The sequence below is a fragment of the Caenorhabditis remanei genome, chromosome III (genome assembly GCF_010183535.1).
Source record: "Caenorhabditis remanei strain PX506 chromosome III, whole genome shotgun sequence".
Taxonomy (NCBI): Eukaryota; Metazoa; Nematoda; class Chromadorea; order Rhabditida; family Rhabditidae; genus Caenorhabditis; species Caenorhabditis remanei.
The window spans coordinates 14496088-14517911 of NC_071330.1; the positions used below are offsets into that span (position 1 = coordinate 14496088).

Sequence of the window (21824 nt, forward strand, 5' to 3'; positions counted from 1 at the left end):
AAAAACTTATATTTTCGTATTCAGCTCATCGAGACCTTTCATATGAGTATAATCATGCCCCTATTCGGATAAACTTGGGTCCCGCCACAAAAACTACAGTACCCCTCTTAGGGCGCATACCTCGGATCCCAACCTGGTCATGATTATACTCAAATGGAGCGTCTTGACGAGCTGGATTCAAAAATATAAGTTTCATTGAGCTTGGTTGAAAACTCTGCAAGATATAGCAAGCTTTGTGAAGTGAAAATTTTCGAAAAGTTTCGAAAATCTGTAACTTTGTTGGTTTTCGAGGTAGAGAAGTGGTTTTCGGCTTAAATTATAGAGAAAATGTTGATATTGCCTCTATTTTTGTTATTTCTCTGCTCCCAGACAGTCTTGTTATTCCAGACATGACAAAAACAAGAAAATTTTTGGTTAATTGAATTACTGGACGGATCCAAAAACAAGACAGTCTGGAACGTCAATCTCAATTCAAATCCCGTCTAACTATGGCACGTCCTCCTCCGAACCCATCTACAGTACCCCCTCGTCCAAAACTCCCAAATATCAAAAAGGTATTCACTTATACCTGCCTCTACCTGCTCCTTTTCTTCATCAAAACTTGGATTCGTGTTGTTTTTTATTGGGATACATTTAGCCAATTCGGTTTCCTTTTCTACTGGTGCCTCGGTTTTGGAATTTTATTTCGTCCTGTTGTGAGGGACTATTTGAATCCAGACGTGGTCAAGCCGGTTGTTGATGATGACCGCGGAGATGGGTTGGATCATGAGGCGATGGTCGATGTGGACAGCTATTTTAGTGAGGAGAATATGCAATTTCCGAGAGGATATGAGGATGATTGGGCGGAGAATGAGTTCTTGAATAGGTAAGTGTGATACAGTACCGCTCAAAAGTATATTAAATTTTGATTTTTTCAGTTGAAAAGGTCCGAGAGTGTGTCATGGTAATACTTATTGTTCCATCAAGTAGATTTTTAATGGATCAAACAGATTAAAAGTAGAGCTCCATTTTTGTAATTGACAACTTTTTTGTACGAGCACTCCTTAGAGAGTTACGGTCATTTAAAGTGGACAGCTCAAGAGTAACTCTATTTTTCACTGAAATTGGTCGATTTGAAGGAGACATTACTTTGTCGATATGTAACTCTCTAGGAAGTGCCAGCACAAAAAAGTTGTCAACTACAAAAATGGAGTTCTATTCTTGGTCTGCTCGATTCTATAAAAAAAATTTTGTGGGACAGTTAGTTTTACTATGACACACTCTCAAAGTTGGACAATTTCGACTAAAAAAGGCAGAACTTAATATACTTTTGAGCGGTACTGTATGTGTAATATATCGATCTTCAAACTAACAAGGGAAGTCTTTGGAGACGCCACTTTCAAACGACCTATAAATTTGGTTATAGGTATTTTCGACCACGAGGAGTCCATTTCTGCAGTCAAAACCTGCTAAATGTCTCTGCGAGCCGAGTTATGAGCTCTCAAACTTTTCATATGGTTCAGCTTTTTCTCTTGGAATTACAAATCGGCGGTATATAAGCCACCGCGATGTTCCATTTGTGTTCTCCATTGGTTTACCTGTGCTCGTACTTCGCAAAAATGAGAATATCTTGCGTCTACTACTTGTCGTTTTGGAATTCTATGTGAAAAAGCTTATCCATATGAAAAGTTTGAGAGCTCATAACTCGGCTCGCAGAGACATTTAGCAGGTTTTGACTGCAGAAATGGACTCCTCATGGTCGAAAATACCTATGACCAAATTTTTAGGTCGTTTGAAAGTGGCGTCCCCAAAGACTTCCCTTGTAAGAGTAATAAACGGAAAAAAATTTCAGAAAATTTCGAGAGGCCTTTCTATAATTCCTCCTCTTTGCCATCTGCGACTGCAGCGAGGGTAATCCGTGAGAAACAACAGATTGCCTAAAATAGGTAGTATAATCACAAAAATTTTTAAATAAAAATCTTTTTTCTTAAAATTTCAGATAATCTCAAGACGACCAGCTTTCCCAAATAACTTCAATTTGAAGAAATCTACCTTCCTCCCGTTTTTAATTTTCTTACTGTACCCTCTTTTCTTACTGTAACTGAAACTGACTTTCTGTCTTACCTTACTGCACATGTTATGGACGATAACCCCCTTAAACCCATTTTATCGAAATAAAGCTGTTTTCTTTAAAATTCTCCCTTTTCATTTTCAGATTGCTTCAGTTTCATTTTCCAGACAAATTCAGCATGTTTTCTATAATTTAAGCCAAAAAACCACTTCTCTAACGCAAAAACCAACAAAGTTACAGATTTTCGAAACTTTTCGAAACTTTTTGATTTCAAAAAACGTGATATATCTTGCTCTGTGTTCAACCAAGCTCTGTGAAACTAATATTTTTGAAATCAGCCCGTCAAGACGCTTCATTTGAGTATAATCATCACCAGGTTGGGCGCGGAGGTATGCGCCCTAAGAGGGGTACTGTAGTTTTTGTGGCGGGACCCAACTTTTACCGAATGTGGGCATGATTATACTCAAATGAATGGTCTCAATGAGCTGAATACGAAAATATAGGTTTTTGGAGATTTGGTTTGAAATTCAGGGAGTTACGGTGGATTTTGAGTAGTCAGACATCAGATTCTTCGTATTTTTTCGAAAATCAGTAACTCAGTGAATTTTTGACCGCATTGTGTTTTTTGGCTAAAAATGCTCGTCAGAATTCGAATAATTGAAGAAAAAGAAAATGAGGTCAGTGAACTTATAACTAGACTCTAAAATAAAGCAAAAATTGATTTTTGTTGAAAAAAGTGAAATTTCAAAATTTTCGAAAATTTGCAACTGGTCATTTTTTGACGGATTTTTGTGTTTTTTGGCTAAGAAACTGCTGAATTGTTTCATACGTTGTCAGTTTTTAAATAAGGGATTCATTTTTCCCGGGTTTTGCCTGAAATCTGATTTTTGACAATACTAAAATTTAAATATTTTGTTTTTCATAAAATCTGTCATGTCTAGAACAACAAGACAGTCTGAGGAGCCGCCGGCAATCGCGATAACACAAAAATAAAGAAAACATACAGTATTTTTTCTAAATTTCGAGTTATGAATAACATATTTTCGCAGATTTTTCTCTGCGTCTCTCACTCTCCCTCTCTCACTCTCTAGCTGTCTGAAGTCGTCTAATTGAATTTATATATATGCAACCGTCTCCTTTTTTTTCAATTAGTTGACTCGTCTACAGTACGACGTCTACAGTGAGAAGGAGCGAGTGGATATGGAGAAAATGGGAGAAAAATCAAGGAAAAGAGGTCTGAAATCGAAAAAATAAAGAATTTTTGCTCTGAAATTTAAAAAATTCAGCCTCAGCACGTTTCTAGGATTCAGAAAAGTATAATCATGCCTATATTCGAAGCAAATTGGGTCTCACCACGAAAACTACAGTAACCCAATTTAAAGGCGCATACCGTTATTTGGTAGGTCCTGTCATGATTATACTCATTTGAAGCGTCTTGACGAGCTGAATCTGAAATTTTAGGTTTTATTGAGTTTGAAGCAAAACTGATCGGGTTACGGTAGTTTTTGTGATTTTTTGAATTTTCGAAATGTTTCGAAATTCTGTAACTTTGTTATTTTTCGATAATTGCTAGTGATTTTTAGCTCAAAATTTACAGAATTCTTCAAATTTGTCTGGAAAAATTAATTATCCACCAAAAATTCTGAAATTTTGAAAATTTTGAATTTCGGGGCTAGAGTCTGACTTCTCTGCACTCTAACCTCCTGGCTGAAATCACCGTAACTCTTTCTGGAATGGTCCAGTTGATCTGAAACCTATATAACTATATTCAGGAGATTGAGAGCTTTCAGAAAAGTATAATCATGCCTACATTCGAAAATTTTCGGGGTACTGTAGTTTTCGTGGTGGGACCCTACTAGGGCATGAGTATACTCGTTTGAAAGGGCTTGACAATCTGATTTCAAAATTTTCAAAATTTTTAACGTCACGTCACTGGACCTCCGAAAAATCCTGTTTAAAAATCCGAGGAGCTCAATGATCACATAGACATTTGACTGATTTTAAATTATATGGACATATAATTTATATCTCTTGGGGAAAACTTTTTCCTTTTTCTTTGAATTATATAATTAGCTATTGACGCAGATGTTGTTGAGTTGGAGCACACGTCTCATTTTCATTTTTTTTTTGAAACTCTCGTGATATCGTTTCTGAATTTCAAAAATTCTGGATTTTTTTTTCTAGACGACCGTGTAGAGGGTAATTAGGGCTAATTAGGCAATGGGATTAAGCGCATTTTAATGAACGTTAAGGGAATTTTGATATAATAACATAACAAAGAAATATTTTGAGGATGGAAATCAGAAAATCTAGCAAAAAGTGTGACCTCAGAAGGCCAAAAGTGGTCAAATACAAAAACATTTGGTTTGTACCTGACATTTTTCGATGATATTTGACGTCTGGACTCACATACATATTTATGTAAATCTAGACGATGTGTCTTACTAGCATGGAATGTGCTTTAATTTAATTTTTTTTTATTAGCAAAATTGTTTTCATCAATTTTTATTATTGTAATTATTCTTGATAATTGTAATTATTATTGATATAATATTATTGATAGATGTAGCAAATTTCCAGAGCTTTTAGAAAAAAAAATGATAACCTTCAAAAAAAACTTATTCATATTTTGAAAAAAATACAATCTTTCGAAATATATTTATCATTAAATTTTTTTCATTGTCTAGAAGAGATGTTAGATATATTTTTTAAAAAATCAAAAAATCAAAAATTGATGAAAAAATAGTTTCGAAAACTAGACATTTTTTAAACGCAATAAAAGTACATTTCATGTAAGAAAGGCTAGTAGAAAAAGGAGATTTGTTTTAAACTTATATTCGAAGAATTTATAGCAAATTTAAACTTTTCTTTGCTAGAAATCCTTTAATTATAGTTATAAGCGAGAAATGTATCATAATGACGTCACTTCTACTCCCCTCTTACAAGGGAAGTCTTTGGAGACGCCACTTTCAAACGACCTATATATTTGGTTATAGGTACTTTTGACTACGGGGAGTCCATTTCTGTAGTTAAAACCTGCTAAATGTCTCTGTGAGCCGAGTTATGAGCTCTTAAACTTTTCATATGGGCAAGCTTTTTCACATGGAATTCTAAATCGACAAGAAGTATACGCTAGATTTTCTCTTTTTTGCAACTTACAAACACAGGTAAACCGCTGGAGAACACAAATTCAACTGAGCATCGGCGTATATACGTCCGATTTGGAATTCCATGTGAAAAAGCTTGCCCATATAAAAAGTTTAAGAGCTCATAACTCGGCTCACAGAGACATTTAGCAGGTTTTGACTGCAGAAACGGACTCCCCGTAGTCGAAAATACCTATGACCAAATTTCTAGGTCGTTTGAAAGTGGCGTCTCCAAAGACTTCCCTTGTTAGATTTCCTCTAAATTTCTAGGATGTGTTTTACTAAAAAGGCTAGAAAAATGATCAACTACAAAACTTTTTTCGGTTATAAACCTCCGATTATAGGTATAAACAAGAATTTCTTAAATGACGTCATTTATATTTATTTATTTTTATATTTTCCTAAATCACTAGGTTGTACTAATATAAAGAAGGCTAGTACAAAAAAGTGGTCAACTACAAAACCGTAGTACTAGACTTGATCTGAAAGCTTTTATAGTTTTGTTAATTCAACTCAAAATGCTTCCGTGACTCAGCGTAAAAAGTTATGAATTGCTAAGCAATTCCGACTATCCGACTATCTGAAACTTTGAATTTTTAGAAAAAAATTATTAAATTGCTTGTTTTAAGAACAAAAATACACAATATCATGTTCCACGGGCTGGGATAAAATGTTATTTTCGTTGATTTTCTTTTAATCTATTTGAAATACCATTTTTCCCCCTAAAACTCATACTTGTCGACCGGGCCGAAACGGGCCGGCGCGTAACTCCCTTGAAACTCAATATTATGGGCTGAAAAATACACCAAAATGTAAATCTCGGCCAGTTCTATGATTGTGTCCTGATACGGGCCGGATGGCTATTCGTTAATGTGTCGCGGGCCGGGCTAGAATGACTTTTTTGGCCATTTTCGCGTGTTTTGGCACTTTTTCCCGGCCCGCGGCACATTAACGAATAGCCATCCGGCCCGTAGTAAGTCACGGACATAGAACTCGTCGAGATCTACATTTTGGTATATTTTTCAGATCATAATATTCATTTTGACGCGAGTTACGCGCCGGCCCGTGTCGGCCCGTTTCAGCCCGGTTGACAAGTATGCTATCCGACTATCTGAAAGTATGAACTTTAGAAAAAATTATTAAATTGCTTGTTTTGAACAAAAATACACAATATCTTGTTCTGGAATAAAATGTTATTTTCGTTGATTTTCTTTTCATCTATTTGAAATACCATTTCTTGCATCTGAAAACCCATTCTTGTTCTTTTCCAGAGCCATCATGCAGATGAGCGACGCCAACTTCGACTTCATCCCCTCCACCCTCTCCATCAGTCATTTCAATGACGCCCTATTCGGACTCCTCTCCCGTGGGTACAGTCCCCGTCAGGCACACCGTATGCTTATCAAGCTGACGGGAGAGGAGACTCTAAAACTTTATAAAGTGGAAGATATCTTTGAATACAAGAAAAACGAGCTGCGTCGGATGGACAAGAAGGCGTGGGTGTCGTTGGAGGCGGTGGTGTATCAACGCTCTTGGTTGAGTAGTGTGAAAGAGTCGAGGAATATGAGAAGGTTAGTTGGTAGTCTTAAAAGAATCCTAAATTTTAAGCCAGAAACCGAGAAAAACGGACGAAAACTCGAAAAGTTAGGGATTTTTATCAATTTTCGAAAATTTTTGAAAAACTGAAACTATCGTAACCCATGCAGATTTGCTCTGAGACCAAAAAAACTGAAATTCATATTTTCCCTGATTAAGTCTTAACCTCTACGCATTTTAAGCGTAAAATCTACTTCCTGCGATAAAAATCGAGAAAGTTAGAAATTTTCGAAATTTTCGAAATTTTTCGAAAATTGATAATCTACCGTAACCCGGTCACATTTGATCCAAACTTTTCAAAACTTATAGTTTTTAAATCAGCGAGTTTCCAGCTTTCAGAAAAGTATAATCATGCCTATATTCTGAAAATTTTGAATTTCGGGGCTAGAGACGCAGAGTGTCTGCTATCTCTGCGCTCTAGTATTTTCACTTAAACTACCGTAACTCCGTCAGAAATGCTCCATCCGTTTTGAAATCGGGATAGTTGGATTCGGGAGAACGAGAGCTTTCAGAAAAGTATAATCATGTTTATAATCGCAAAATGTTGGGTTACTGTAGTTTTCGTGGTGGGACCCAAACATTTTCAAATGTTGTCATGATTATACTTTTCCAAAAGCTCTCGTTCTCCTGAATCCAACTATCCAAATTTCAAAACAATTGCAGCATTTCTGATGGAGTTGACAGTAGTTTAAGCCAAGAGGTTAGAGCGCAGAGAAACCAGACACTCTGCGTCTCTAACCCCAAATATCAACATTTTCAGAATATAGGCATGATTATACTTTTCTGAAAGCCCCTGGAGAGCTGATTCTAAAAATATTAAATTTTTCGGTCTCGGAGCAAAACTGACCGGGTTACGGTAGTTTTTGTCAGACTTGTCAAAAATCGGGCCGGCCCGAGCCGGGCTGAGATTTTTCTTGAGTTCGGCCCGAGCGGGCCGGCCGGGCCGGGCCAAAATTTTTCCTGCTTTCAAAAAATGGGAACCCGTTTTTACCAAATTTTATTTGAAATTTTTCGAAAAAATAGAGTGAAAAATCATACATATTCACATTTTTCCTAAAATTTCAAAAAATTTCCAAAAAAAAATCAAAAACTCAAAGTGTTTCAAAAGAGCCGAGCCGGGCCGGGCCGAGATTTTTCCTGATTTCGGCCCGGCCCGGCCCGGCCCATGACAAGTCTGGTTTTTGTGATTTTTCGAATTTTCGAAATGTTTCGAAAATCTGTAACTTTGTGAGTTTTCTTCCGTTCTTGTTAGTTTTAGATGCAAAATGATCGCAAAGTTATGAAAATTTTGGGAAAAATAAAATATTGCTTTTCCAGCGCCCTGCCACCACCACAACTTCTCCCAGAATCCTTCAATTCCCCCACGCCTTCCATCAACCACCTTCTCATCAAAATCTCTCCAAACCGTGTGTCAATCCATCTCGATGACGTCACCAAAACCTACGAGGACTTCACGGCCGGCTGTCGTGTCACTATGGATGGGCGGGACAAGTTTCTGGCGGTCGTTCGGACAGTGGGCGTGGCCTTCGTGGATTTAACACGGGTTTTCGAGAAACCAGAGCTCCGAGTAGGCTGTTGGGAGATCGAGTGGAAGGATGGAGTCGCTGGAAGGGTAGGGTGTCTTAAATTATAGATTTTATGCCAAAAACCAAGAAAAACGGTCAAAAACTCGAAAAGTTACAGGTTTTCGAAAATTTTTGAAAAACTGAAACTATCGTAACCAATGCAGTTTTGCTTTGTGACCAAAAAAAACTGAAAATTATTTTTTCCCTGTTTTATCCTTTAATTCTGCACATTTTAATCCCAAAATCTACTTCTTACAATTAAAATCAAGAAAGTTAGAGATTTTCGAAACTTTTCGAAATTTTTTCGAAAATCGTAAATCTACCGTAACCCGGTCACATTTGATCCAAATTTTCAGAAAACTATATTTTCAGAATCAGCGCGTTCCGAGCTTTCAGAAAAGTATAATCATGCCTATATTCTGAAAATTTTGAATTTTGAGGCTAGAGACGCAGAGTGTCTGGTTTCTCTGCGCTCTAGCCTCTTGTCTTATACTGCCGTAACTCCGTCAGAAATGCCGCAATTGTTTTGAAAATTAAATAGTTAAGTTTAGGAGAACGAGAGCTTTCAGAAAAGTATAATCATGACCATATTTAGAAAATTTTGGGTTACTGTAATTTTCTTGGTGGGACCCGAAAAGTTCAAAATTTTCGTGATTATACTCATTCGAAGCGTCTTGACGCGCTGATTTTAAAAATCTTAATTTCAGATAATATGGAGCAAATTCCACGGAGTTATTGTAGTCTTAGTCATTGAGTCAGAGGGTTAGAGCGCAGAGATACCAGACACTCTGCGTCTCTGACCCCCAAATTCAAAATTTTCAGAATATAGGCATAATTATACTTTTCTAAAAGCTGAAAACACGCTGATTTCGAATATGTACATTAGGCGCAAAACTGAGGGTGTCTTAAAATTATAGATTTTGTCAAACTAAAAAAAAATTATTATTAAAAAATTCCAGAACCCACTTCCCCGTACCCATCTTGAAGTCTACGCTATGCTCCAGAATGTTCTGGAGTCTACTGGTCATTTGATCTACGTGGAATCTGTCAAAATGACCACTGACTTCGCAAGCCACGCCCACCAGATTCTTCCATTCCTCCAACCTGGTGCCCTGAAAAAAATCGATATCAAGAATAGCCAGCCGGAGATTTTGGAGACCAAAATGTTCGATACGGAGGCATTCAAGGGGGCGGAGCAATTTGATTGTGGAAATCTTGACGTCACTTGGGAGGATATTGTTGGCAAAATGACGCATTTTGGAAATGCAAATGTCTCCACGACATATCCCATCACTGTTGAGATGTTTGAGAAGTTGGTGGAGGTAAGCAGTCTCTAAATTTTCTATAAATGTATTTTCTCTTGATTAAGCTTGAAATTCTACACATTTTGAGCCCAAAATCAGCTTCCTGCGATAAAATTCAAGAAAGTTAGAGATTTTCGAAAAAAAAGTTTTCGAAATTTTTTTTCGAAAAATTGATAATCTACCGTAACCCGGTCAGATTTGATCCAAACTCTTCAAAACTTACATTTTTAGAACCAGTTTGTCGAGAGCTTTCAGAAAAGTATAATCATGTCTAGGCTTCCCCCCCTCAAATTGGGTCCCACCACGAAAGCTACAGTAACCCAGTATTTTCGAAAATCGTCGATCATAAATTGTAGCATAACTCGGTTGGATTTAGTCTGAAACTGAAAATTCTTCAATTTCTGGAATCAGCTCATTGATACGCTTCGTATGAGTATAATCATGACCAGGTTTGGTGCATTTTTGAGGTCTATGCGCCTTTAAACTGGGTTACTGTAGTTTTCGTGGCAGGACCCGAATCGCTCTAAACCCAGTCATGATTATACTTATTGGAAGCGTCTCAACGAGCTGAATTCAAAAATATTAACTATTGAGAACTTGAAGCGAAACCTACCGAGAGACATCGAAAATTCTTATTTTCCAGAACCTCAAATCCAACTCGAAACTTTCAAAACTCTCTATTCAAATCGTCAACGATAACCCGGGTACCACCGAGGTGAAGCATCACCTCCGTGTTGGTGGTGCAGGAGATCGAACAGAAGACGTCGGAATTCATTATATCACCACGGAGGGCTCTGCTTCGCGGATCGGAGTCATTGTCAGTGATCATCATCTGATCATCTTGGGATCACAGATTCAGTTTTGAGTCTTTAGGACTACTGTAATCTTTTTTTTCACTGTGATTATTATATTTTTGTGATTTGAAAATTCCCTGCTTCAGTACTTTGTGAACCAGTCATTTTATCAGATAACTTTTTTTCGGATCACAGAATCTTTGTGTGTTTTTTAACTTTACGCTTTCAATAAACAGAGTCAAAGGTTGAGGAGAAATATAATCATGGGCGGGTTAAGGTCCCACCACGAAAACTTGAGTATGTCCTGCCCGGGGTACTGTGCTTATTATGGTCACAATGATACTCGCTCTGACTGATATTCCTGGAATGTTAGGAGAAATAAAATTTTCTTCCAATGAATTCCACTGATAACATTTGCTAGTTTTGTGGTAGTTTTACTTATCTTTGATTCACAATTGATTGAGTTTTATTAACTATTTCTAAAGTGTTTCAAAACGCAACCAGACTTTTCTCTCTTTCTCTCTTATTTAAAGGCGGACTTAACTCAACTTTGATATTTTCATAGAATAATGTATGAGTGCCTGTGAGTTCATTTTCATATCGAAAGAATTTTAAAAATCGATCTGAAACCCGCTGAAAGCGATCGCCGGTAAGTTTGGGCATTTCGGTGGCCTAGAAACTCGACTTCGGCAATGTTGATTTTTTCGAATTTTGTCGCTATTTTCGCTCATTTTTGTGGTTTTTTTTCAATGAATTTGATAGAAAACGACAAAAATTGATAGGAACACTACGAAACTGGTTAAAAAAAGCGACGAAAACCGGAAAAATCAATATTTTCGAAGTGAAATTTCTAGAATGTTCCGCAGCCACTGTTTCGCCGCTCGTTCTCAGCGGGGATTGAACGGAATACAAAAATTCTTTCGGTATGAGAATGAACTCACGGAAATAAAAAAATTAACATACAGCCGAAATCAAATTTCCGGGCCACAACTCCAATTTTCACCAGCCACCTTTTTTTTTTTTTTTTTTTTTTTTTTTTTTTTTTTTTTGAAGGCTAACAACATGTTGATTTTAAATAACTAACTCAAGATAAGAACAGCCTGAAACTGACACCTTTTGAAACTTTTTGGAAATCCTTAAAGTTTCGTAATTCCGAATTTCCACATGACTTCCACTGATAAGACCTCCTATATAACACTCGCAATCAATCGATTGTGACCGTTTCCCTTATCTTTGTTTCAAAATTGAGGGCCGTTTCATTCACTCTTTCTTTTTTTTAAATGCTGCTTTAAAACGATACTTCGAAAAAACTGAATAATTTTACAGAGGTATTACTGGAAATGAGCGATGATGTAATCAACTATAAAAGCGCCTTTTGCAAAGTCAATGAATTCCATAAAACACTCTTTCAATTTAGCAACTTAATCCATTTGAAGACAAGTACTGTAAATGATATAACTTGGTAAGTCAAGTTACCAACATTTATTTCTAATCGTTCATTTTTCTAGTACCTGGAGCGCAAAATATGACGTCACAAACATGGATATAAATTTCGAATGGAAATTCGACTGGAACAAAATCAATAATCGGAGAGTTGACGAGCTGACTGGTTATATAATTGTCAAAGCCAAAGGAAATAAATTTCCGCCGACAAAGTTTGAAGTGAAATTAACAGAAGAGAACAAAATTATCACTAAAATTATCAGAAAGGGTGTTGCCTACAATGATGCCAGCTACGAGTATTCTCTCATTCCTCATTATGTCACGGAACCCGATGAGATGGTAAAACTAAAAATCATCAGCGATGAGATGTTTTTGCCATCCGAACAAAACGATAGAGTTCTAGTGGTTGAAGGGAAGAAACTTCATGTCAGCAAAGCGGTGGGTATATACCAGAATATCTTAGAATCAGTTACAAGTATAACTTACAACACTTTGCGAGAATTCCAGCTGAATCCAGCATATTATCGTTTTGTTCTGTTTCGTTAGCATATGTTTTTTTCGTGGTGGGACTCGGATTAAAGTGATCTTACTAGGGAAGGCCTCCGAGTGACCGTGGAGTTTTGGAACGTGGCCTATATCATTGGAAAGCTGAGAAAACGCTGATTCCAAATATATATTCAGTTTTTGCCCTCGAGGCCTGGTATTCAAGAAAAACAAGGTCAAAGTTCGAAAAAATGACAAAATATTGCCTTACACGCGAAAATTGCAAAATATTCCAAAACAATTTTTCGCGTGTGAGAAAGGCAATAATTCACTGTTTTTTTGAATTTTGATCTTGTTTTTCTTGAATACCAGGCCTCGAGGGCAAAAACTGAATATATATTTGGAATCAGCGTTTTCTCAGCTTTCCAACGATATAGGTCACGTCCCATAACTCCACGGTCATTTGGAGGCCTTCCCTAGTTAGACATGACTATACTTATTTGTATGCTATTAACAAGCTGAATCCGAAAATTTATGTTTCATAAAATTTGAGAGAAAACTGACCAAGTTACGGTACCTGAAAAAGGTTAAAAAATGAAACTTGTTATGAAAAAAACCTGTAACTTTGCAGGTTTTATCAGTTTTCTATAAATTTTAGCTCGAAATGTGCAAAATTTCCAGTAATCTTGACTTTTTATGACCACAGTAATCTTGACTTAAAGGCGCACGGGACAGGGCGTTTTGATTGAAACAATATTTTTGAATGAAACCAATTTTATAACGGAGTCTTGAAACTTTTTGATTTATTTGGATTTTTTAATTCTTTTAATTATAAAAATACATGGAATTTTGAAAATCTTCTAAAGTTCGTTATTTTTCAAATCCCTGTAACTTGATGGTATTTGCTATTAACTAAATGAAACACAGATTTTCAAATTCAGCTCATAGGTTGGGTCCCGCCACAAAAACTACAGTAGTATTATTCATTTATTTTTCATTCCCGCATCAACATTCATTTTGTGAAGATCTGTATGAAAAATGGATGAAAACGCCAAAATTAAATTTATTTATATGAATGAGCATTATTGGCTCCCGAGATTCTCGCAACGCAAGAAATTATGCGGAAATGAAAAATAACTAAAACGTACTGAGCAATGCTAAACTAAAATATCTTGAAGTTTATGCTGAACAAAACGAGACAGAACGAAACGAGACGATTGCGAGAATATGTTGGATTCAGCTGGAATCGTCGACCCTCTAGTTTACATGTGAGAGTGAAAATTTTAATTTAAAAATAATAATTTCAGTTTCTCTCCTACCACTCGGAATACTTCCGTGCACTCTTCTCATCGAACTACAAAGAATCACAAATGGATGAGATTCCAATCAAAGACGTCTCATTTCAAGATTTCGCTTTACTTCTCAGCTGTTTCTATCCGAATCCAGTGTTCCCAAACGACACGACTGTCTACAAACTTTTGGAAATGTCTCGTCGATTCCTTGTGCTATCTGTCATCAACATCATCGAGTATCATCTATTAAATAACTCAAAAATCGACAATAAAAAGATGTTGTGGTTGGCAGACGAGTACGGGATGCCGACACTTCTGGAGAAATGCATTTGTGGACTAACACTTGAGAAATTGAAGAATTTGGCAAAATCTCAAGAATATGGAAAGCTGTCGGATAGTACCAAAGCGAAAGTTCTCGACCGTCTCGTTAAAATGATATAATTTTTATATATCAATTCAACACTTTTTTTTGAAAGGTTTTTGACTATAATAGGTATATGACCATATTTTTAAATCATATTCTCGGAGTTCAATAAATTGTGAAATTATTGATACACATTCAGTACTGGTCATAAAGGGACACTTGCAATGTTTAGTGGAAAATGGTAAACTTTGTGCGCGGAGCTTTTGTAGTTTACAAGTTTTTGTATGTACATGCACATCCGAAGAAGCTATAGTCATTGACCAAAACTCTAATATCTCTCCGTTTAGCAAAAGGCACAATGACCTAAATAAAAGGCCCGAAAGCATAAAACACAGACCTCAAGCCAGAAGAATCCGGATGAGATAACTTCGGCTTGCCTAAGGTATCGTAAACTGTCATGCAATAAGGTTTCTTGATTTTGTCAACCAGTGGATGACATTTAAAAATATTTTTTCTTACTTGGTTATGCGATGGTAAAATAACACAGTGACCTGGTTTCTATTTCAACCTAGAACACTTTTAATGTTCTGAAAATGGCCCAGTGCAGAATTTTGGAATTTATGGGAACATAGAAGTAAAGAAAGTGTTGTGAACATAAAAAAAGCTAAAAATATTTCAAAAATAATTATATCATTTTTACGAGACGATCGAGGACTTTCACTTTGGAACTATCCGACAGCTTTCCATATTCCTCCGATTCAGCCAAAGTCTTCACTTTTTCGACTGTTAGTCCACAAATACATTTCTCCAGAAGTTTCGACATCCCGTAGTCGTCAGCCAACCACAACATCTTCTTTTCGTCGATTATTTAGTAATAAATCAGATAACACTGGATTCTGTCTATGACAGAGGGCACCATGAATTGACGAGACATTTCCAGAAGTTTATGGACAGTCGCATCGTTGGGGAACACTGGATTCGGATAGAAACTGCTGAGAAGAAGAGCGAAATCTTGAGATGAGACGTCTTTGATTGGAATCTCATCCATCTGTGATTCTTTGTAAGACAGAAACTGAAAATTTTTGAAAATTTTTAAAGATTTTACTTTTTTGGATATACCCACCGCTTTACTGACATGAAGTTTCTTTCCTTCCACCACTAGAACTCTATCGTTTCGTTCGGATGGAAAAAACATTTTATCGCTGATTTTTAGTTTTAACATCTCATCGTGAGATGGTTCTTCGGGTTCCGCGATATATGGAGGAATGAGGTTTTCAAGTGCAGGAGCATAATGAGGAATGAGACAATACTCGTAGCAGACATCATTGGAGTTATCTAAGTTTCTGATCATTCCAGTGATAACTTTGTACTCTTCTGTTAATTTCACATCAAACTTTGTCGGATCGAAACTATTTTCCTTTTCTTTGACAATTATATAACCTGTCAGCTCGTCAACTCTCCTATTGTTGATTTTGCTCTAGTCGAATGTCCAATAGAAAAATGAAATATTAATTAAATAAAAGTTTAAGTCAGTAGTGAGATATCTTCCGCTCCAGGTACTTGAAAAATGAACGATAAAAATAAGAATAGCTCTGTAACGTGACTTACCAAGTAATATCATTTGCAGTACTTGTCTCTAAATTAATAACGTCTTCGTTGCGATAGATGTTGCAAACGGCGCTTTTGTATTTGATTACGTCATTAGGCATTTTTGAAGATAGTCTAAAAATATTGTAATAATTTAGGAAAAAACTCACTTTTACGATTTCGGTATATCAAAAAATACGAGAAGCGTTTGAGAAGCGTTTTGAACAATTTGAAAAGAGTAAATAAAATGCAATCAATTAAATAAGGGAAACTACCACAAAAGTAGCTTATCAGTAAAATTCCATGAGTAGAATTATAATTCTTACAAGACTTCAATAATATCATACGCATGATCATTTTCGCAAGCGTCGCATTTGTTTATCAGTAATTTCAATGTTTTATAAAAAGTTTCCGAGTGTCACATGGTACTTTGAACGTTCTCTCATTTGAGGGGCGTTCCCTTTACTCTGTGTCTCTCTCCCTTTCTCCCGCGCGGGGTTGTCGACACCCGAGGGTCAGTAGTAGCGGAGTGCTAGGTCCCAAGACAGACCAACCGTCTTGCGGTCTATTATTTAATCTTTAATTATCTCTTTTATAGTTTTATATGTTTATTCTCATTAAGCCCCTTTAGTATTAGTCTCCCTCTTTAAGTTAACTTTATCTTTCTTATTCTTTAGTCTCCTCTAATAAATATTTATGTAATCGAGACCGTGTTCGTAAGTGTTGGATTTAAGTAAGTGGAAGGATAAGGTCCAAGTTCACACCATGGACGTCAACCTTATTAAATGGAGGTCCCACACCGAACTCTAGTATGATCCAGTTTCACTGAGAGAGTCATGAGTGCTACGTTTTCCCACTTTCCTTCACGAGAACTCTTCCTTGTAAACGGAAGATAGGTCCTAGCACCATCTACTCAATTGCACTGCGAGGTTTTTAGTGTCACCTTGGACGGTCTCATTGTGTTTTGGTTAACCGGATTTCAGAGGTTCGCGCACCAATTTGGGTTGTGAGAAGTTGCTAGCTCACTTCCACACTTTAGGACCCCCTGTTATCTCATTTCAACTCATTTAGCAGGGTAATTCCAAGGGTTTGGAGTTCAATTCTGTGTATGTTATCTCCGCGCATCATAATCTTTTCTTGGCGACCTAGATCCTATCACCTATCTCTTATGTATCCCTCTTATCTCAAATTCATTTCAAATTCATCGCGATGTTGATTAAGTTTTAATAATAATAATAACAAACGACACCGGTGGGGGAACGGAAGTAACGTCTCTCTTTACTCAATTCGTTGGTTTCCAGGCCACGAATACCGGAAAGGCTATTTGGACAAGCGGGCTGAGAACCGTCTTTGTGGTCCTAATATATATATATATTTTATCCTTAAGGTTGGTTAGCGTGAGTCAAGGCATATTTAGACTCGGCCAAAGTCTATCAGTGTAAAGGCATCCTGAGATACCGAGAGGGTCCAGGAGAAGCGCATTTAGTGAAAAGCCGTCGTATAATTAGCCAAGAAAGATTTCGACTCGTAGCTAAAGTTCTCTGGAAAAGACTAGCTATTACGCAAAATTTATTTTTCGATGCCCCAACAAAATTCAATTTTTAAATTTAGAGTCGAGACATGGAGTCGTAAACCATGTTTGTCCGTCTGGCCACGGAAAGTCGTGACAGATGCATCCACAGACACTCATCTGGTGCACAAGGTGCCAGGAAGTGAACTGACACAAGCCAGTACGATAGATTGTTTACACTGGATGGCATCTCCAGAATCTATCAGAAACCTTAATGCGAACAGTGCGCCATCTGGTAAACAAAGTCATTAAGCGTGCGGAACCGATAAGAGTGCGTTCACCCATATGTCCTATGCGGTAAACAATATGCCTATCTCTCCATCGCATCGGATTACTACGCTCGCAACATTAGTGACAGCTGCACCGGGTGGCACCGCGGGCGAATGCGGTAAACAATTCGGAATATGCATATGCATCTGCCGTAAACAATCGAGAGATTGAGAGACCACGCCCACAGAATAATAAGATAGTAAGAAGGGTTTATTCATTCATTCATTCATTGAAGCACCCTATCAGAGTTGTCGTCATTTTCCTCTGCTTTTCGTTCGTCAAATTCTTTTCTCAGTTTTGAATTTTTCCTTCGATTGCTTTGGGATTTGCCACAGCTTCTGTTTGTGACCTCCTACTGTTCTCATTCATTCTTCTCATCTCTCGCTCTTCTATCCTTTCATCCTTCTCATCGCTCTTCACCTTACCTTCGCTTACCGTAATATCAATCTTCTTTCATCAACAACCTGGAAGACAAGCCGAAGAGAGACAAACCCGTCTTACCTGAATCGAGCATCCGCACGAGAAGTCAGACGAGAAAGGACAAGGAAGAGGAATTATCAAAGTTAGCAGCATCAACAACTGCATCAACATCTGCATCGACATCTGCATCAACATCTGCAACAACAACTACATCTGGGAAAGTCAAGAAGCCGCCTACGAAGTCCAAGAAGTCCAAGAAGTCGACAGGAAACAAAGAAGTCAAAGTCGAAGTTGAAGAACTTCCAGTTGAAGAACTTCCAGTTGAAGAACCTCCAGTTGAAGAACCTCCAGTTGAAAAAACCACAGCTGAAGAAACTCTCATTGCTCAAAAGAAAAACTCACCGTCCAATACAAAAGGATTCTTCACGACCCTTCTGAACTACACTCCATTCGGAAAATTGAAAGCAGAAGAAGCTGGAAAGCAGGAGACAACGGACCAAGGAACTCCAACAACACCTCCGGGAAAATCTGTAAGAGTTAATCCGTTTGATATCGATTTATCTGATTCCGAATTATTTGGCTCTATATTCTCATCAACTCCGATCTCAAGCCCTTCTTCTCAACTCACTCCTCCATTCTCTGCTCTTCTATCTCCAATTTCCTCATCACCACTGTCATCTCCATTTGTCTCTGCCAATTCATCGCCAAATTTTTCTCCTCCGGAATCTGAATCGGGATCGGAAACACTCACCGTTCGACATTTCCAACTGAAGTCGTCAATCGCTCCATCGCCAAAGATGAGTCTCAATGGAGAGCAAAACGAGCAGAAACCGGTGTTAAGCGACTCGGAGTTGGAGTTGGAGGACCAATGTGCGATGGATGGTCCAAGATTGAGGGTGAACTCCAAGAAGATCTGGAAGGATACGGCTGACATCATCCGACTATTGGAGAAGAGTACCAAAAAGTTTAAGGACGGAAGAGCAGCTGACCTCGTCGTATGGCTCAACGACGTGGGAAAGCTGCTCCGCCTGATCAACGTCCCAGCCAAAACGGGCATTCCGCTGATGCCGTTCTTCCTAGAAAATCCCGCAAGGGAGAGGTTCAACACACTGAAGGAAGACGAACTCACTTCATGGAAAACGATGTCCGACGCGTTCGTGAAACTTCACGAATGTGAAGCTGACAAGGAGGTCGCTCTTCAAGAAATGGCTACGCTGGTCCAAGGAAAACTGTCAATCCGAGAGTTCGCCGAGAAGATCAAGAGGGTGGGCTCGTACGCCTACGACGATCTCGAGACAGTATCTCGGGAACGTCTGATGGCGTCCCAGTTCCTGAACGGCGTCCACAGGAACATCCGGACCGAAATCCGACGCCTGCCCACCGTGCCGAGGACACTGCGAGACATGACTCTTCAAGCCGAGAAGATCAGTAGGCTGCTGAAGATTGAAGCTGAAGAGGAGGAAGGAGACGCCATGATTGCTGCCGTCCAGTTTTACCACCAGAAGCAGCAAGGTGGATTCAATCCGAACCAGAATCAAGGATTCAATGCGAACCAGAATCAAGGATTCAATGCGAACCAGAATCAAGGATTCAATGGACCGAATCGTGGAAACACCCGTGGCAGAGGAGGAAATCGCGGAAGATTCGGACGCAGAGGAAACGGCAACGGATTTCAAGGATTCCAAGGATTCTCCGGATTCCAAGGAAATGGATTCCAACAGCAACAGTTCCAGCCTCAGCAGTTCCAAAACCAGCAGTACCAGCAACATCAGTTCCATCCACAGCAGCAGTTCCAGCAGCAGCAGCAGCAACAGCCAACCGGATTCCCTCAAATCACAAATGGTACAACTCATGGAAATCGTGGAAATCAAGGTAACCAACCTAGAGCTAACGTAAATAGCATCAGCAATTTCCTTATGGGATTGATGATGGTGTTTGCGTTGTTCCATGGAGCAGCTGCATCGTCGTCACACCAAATCTGTGGATTTGGCGTTAATGGAAACACTTTCATTCCTCCACCCATCATCCCTTGCATCTTCAACAACGAGCTTCAACTACGACGTCACCAAGTGAATGTCTTCGTCGCTCGATCGGAAGTCAACCAGCTGGAAGCCGTCAAATGCTTCAAGACGGAGATCGAGGCAAAAACTTTCGGAATTTTGTCTATTTACCATCGGACAGTTGCGGAAGTCGGGAAGCAGTTGGAAGTGCCAGAAGAAGAATGCCGGAGAGCCGCATCTGAAAAGAAATTTGATGGAGGGAAATTGGAAGAAATTTCACCAGGAATGTGGCGTTCGAACTCACTCGGAACGGAAATCAACAACAAGACGCTCTGGTTTGGATCCTACGTTAATCACGTGCTGGAATTCACCCTCCAGACGGGACACGTAGGAACTTTGGACGGATCCACCATCGTTTCGGATCTTGGATCGATGGAAACGTGCAGCTGGGAGTCGGGAAGCTGTAGGACCGGACAAGCCACGATTGTTTGGATGCCACAATCACCGAGAAGAGAGTGCCCATTCCGATCCGCCTACTCGACTGAAGCCATTCTGGACCTCAATCACGTAGCCCTTGAAGAGACTGGAGTTTTCTCCAGGATTGACAAGGACTTACGGAAGTTGAACCAGATAAAAGACGACTGCTACTTGAACGAGGCCCTTCTGACGGATGATGGACTCCTCATTGAGTTCCCGGACCACTTTCACCGACGGCCGAAACATCAGTTCCTGCGGGACGAGCCGTTCTGGATTCGGAAGAGGAGAGAGGTAGCCGGAATCAAAGGAGCTGATGGAGAATGGATTCAATTTGAGATTGGCCAGAACTTTTCCACCCCAATCGTCTGGAAAGTTCTGGGAGTGCGCCGTCTTGAGGAAGTTCCGAAGCTGACAAATCCCATCGACAATGCGGACATTTTGAAGGAATTCAAAATGTACAATGTCACGAACCAGCTGCTGACCACTCGAACGAAGTTCTACCCGGAAGATCGGAAACATCCACAGGGAGAAATGGTGATCGCGCTGAAAGCAATCCGGATTGCTCAATACGCTTGGAGAGAAAGAAGAAGACTTACCCAGCTGAAGAGAGAGTTGACCAGAGAAGAACGGACAATGCTTGGATTGATCGACAGCAAGGATGCCTTCATGTTCGACCCACTGTTGGAAAGAGAATTTGGACCAAGTGCAGCTGATTTTCTTCATTTGGATTCCAAGTATGTCGCTCCACGATTCGATGAAGCCAAGCTGAAAAGTCAACCGGACATCAGACCACTCGATGAAGCTTCATGGTCACCTCCAATTGCTCCAACACGTCCAGCCACAACGACAACTACCATCATTCGATCAACGACAACGACGACAACGACTACGATGCCGCCACCGACCGTCAAGCCGCCTTCACATCAAAGTAAGCTTACTGCGTCTCAACAGCCTCAAGATGTCATCACCGAAAACTCCATGGACAGTCCGTCCTATTCGAAGAAATCGATTGAGGAGAGTTTCGTCGACACTTGCAAGGACCAATTTGCGACTGCATCATTATTCGAAACATTGCTTTCAATTGATCCGACAGCCGCCGTGAGACATTTGCTGAAAAGAAAGGATGTGTCAGCAAAGAGAGTTGGAGATACTTTGATGGTTTCAAAATGCCGTACAGTGACACCTTCGACAATCCATTGGGATAGGAAGGTAAATGATACCTGTTACGATTTGATTCCTGTTATCGTTGATGGAGATTTATGGTTTCAATTACCTGGTTCGGACGATCTCGTCGGAAAAGCAGTTGTCATCCCATGCAATGAAAGACCACCAGGAATTCGTTTGGAGAACAACAGATGGATCGGAGCTGAAAATCGTGAAGTGAACCCTCAACAATTGAATCGACCAAACAAAATTACCCAAGATCAATTTCTCCTGGATGCACCAAAGACGTTCTACACAAC

At 38.9% G+C, this 21824-nt stretch overlaps 2 protein-coding genes across 2 annotated transcripts; one reads left to right on the top strand and one right to left on the bottom strand.

The window, feature by feature from the left end:
• Window positions 1-6474: 6474 nt before the first annotated feature.
• On the top strand, window positions 6475-10526 carry GCK72_011367 (uncharacterized protein; the record flags this gene model as incomplete). The annotated part of the gene is made up of 4 exons (XM_053728402.1): window positions 6475-6767; window positions 8110-8404; window positions 9317-9679; window positions 10305-10526. The coding sequence occupies 4 exons, from the start codon at window positions 6475-6477 to the stop codon at window positions 10524-10526; spliced, it is 1173 nt and encodes a 390-aa protein (XP_053587979.1).
• A 4379-nt stretch (window positions 10527-14905) lies between these two features.
• Window positions 14906-15746, bottom strand: GCK72_011368 (uncharacterized protein; the record flags this gene model as incomplete). The annotated part of the gene is made up of 3 exons (XM_053728403.1): window positions 14906-15109; window positions 15161-15497; window positions 15646-15746. 3 exons carry the CDS (start codon window positions 15744-15746, stop codon window positions 14906-14908), a joined length of 642 nt encoding a protein of 213 aa, XP_053587980.1.
• Between the last annotated feature and the right edge of the window lie 6078 nt (window positions 15747-21824).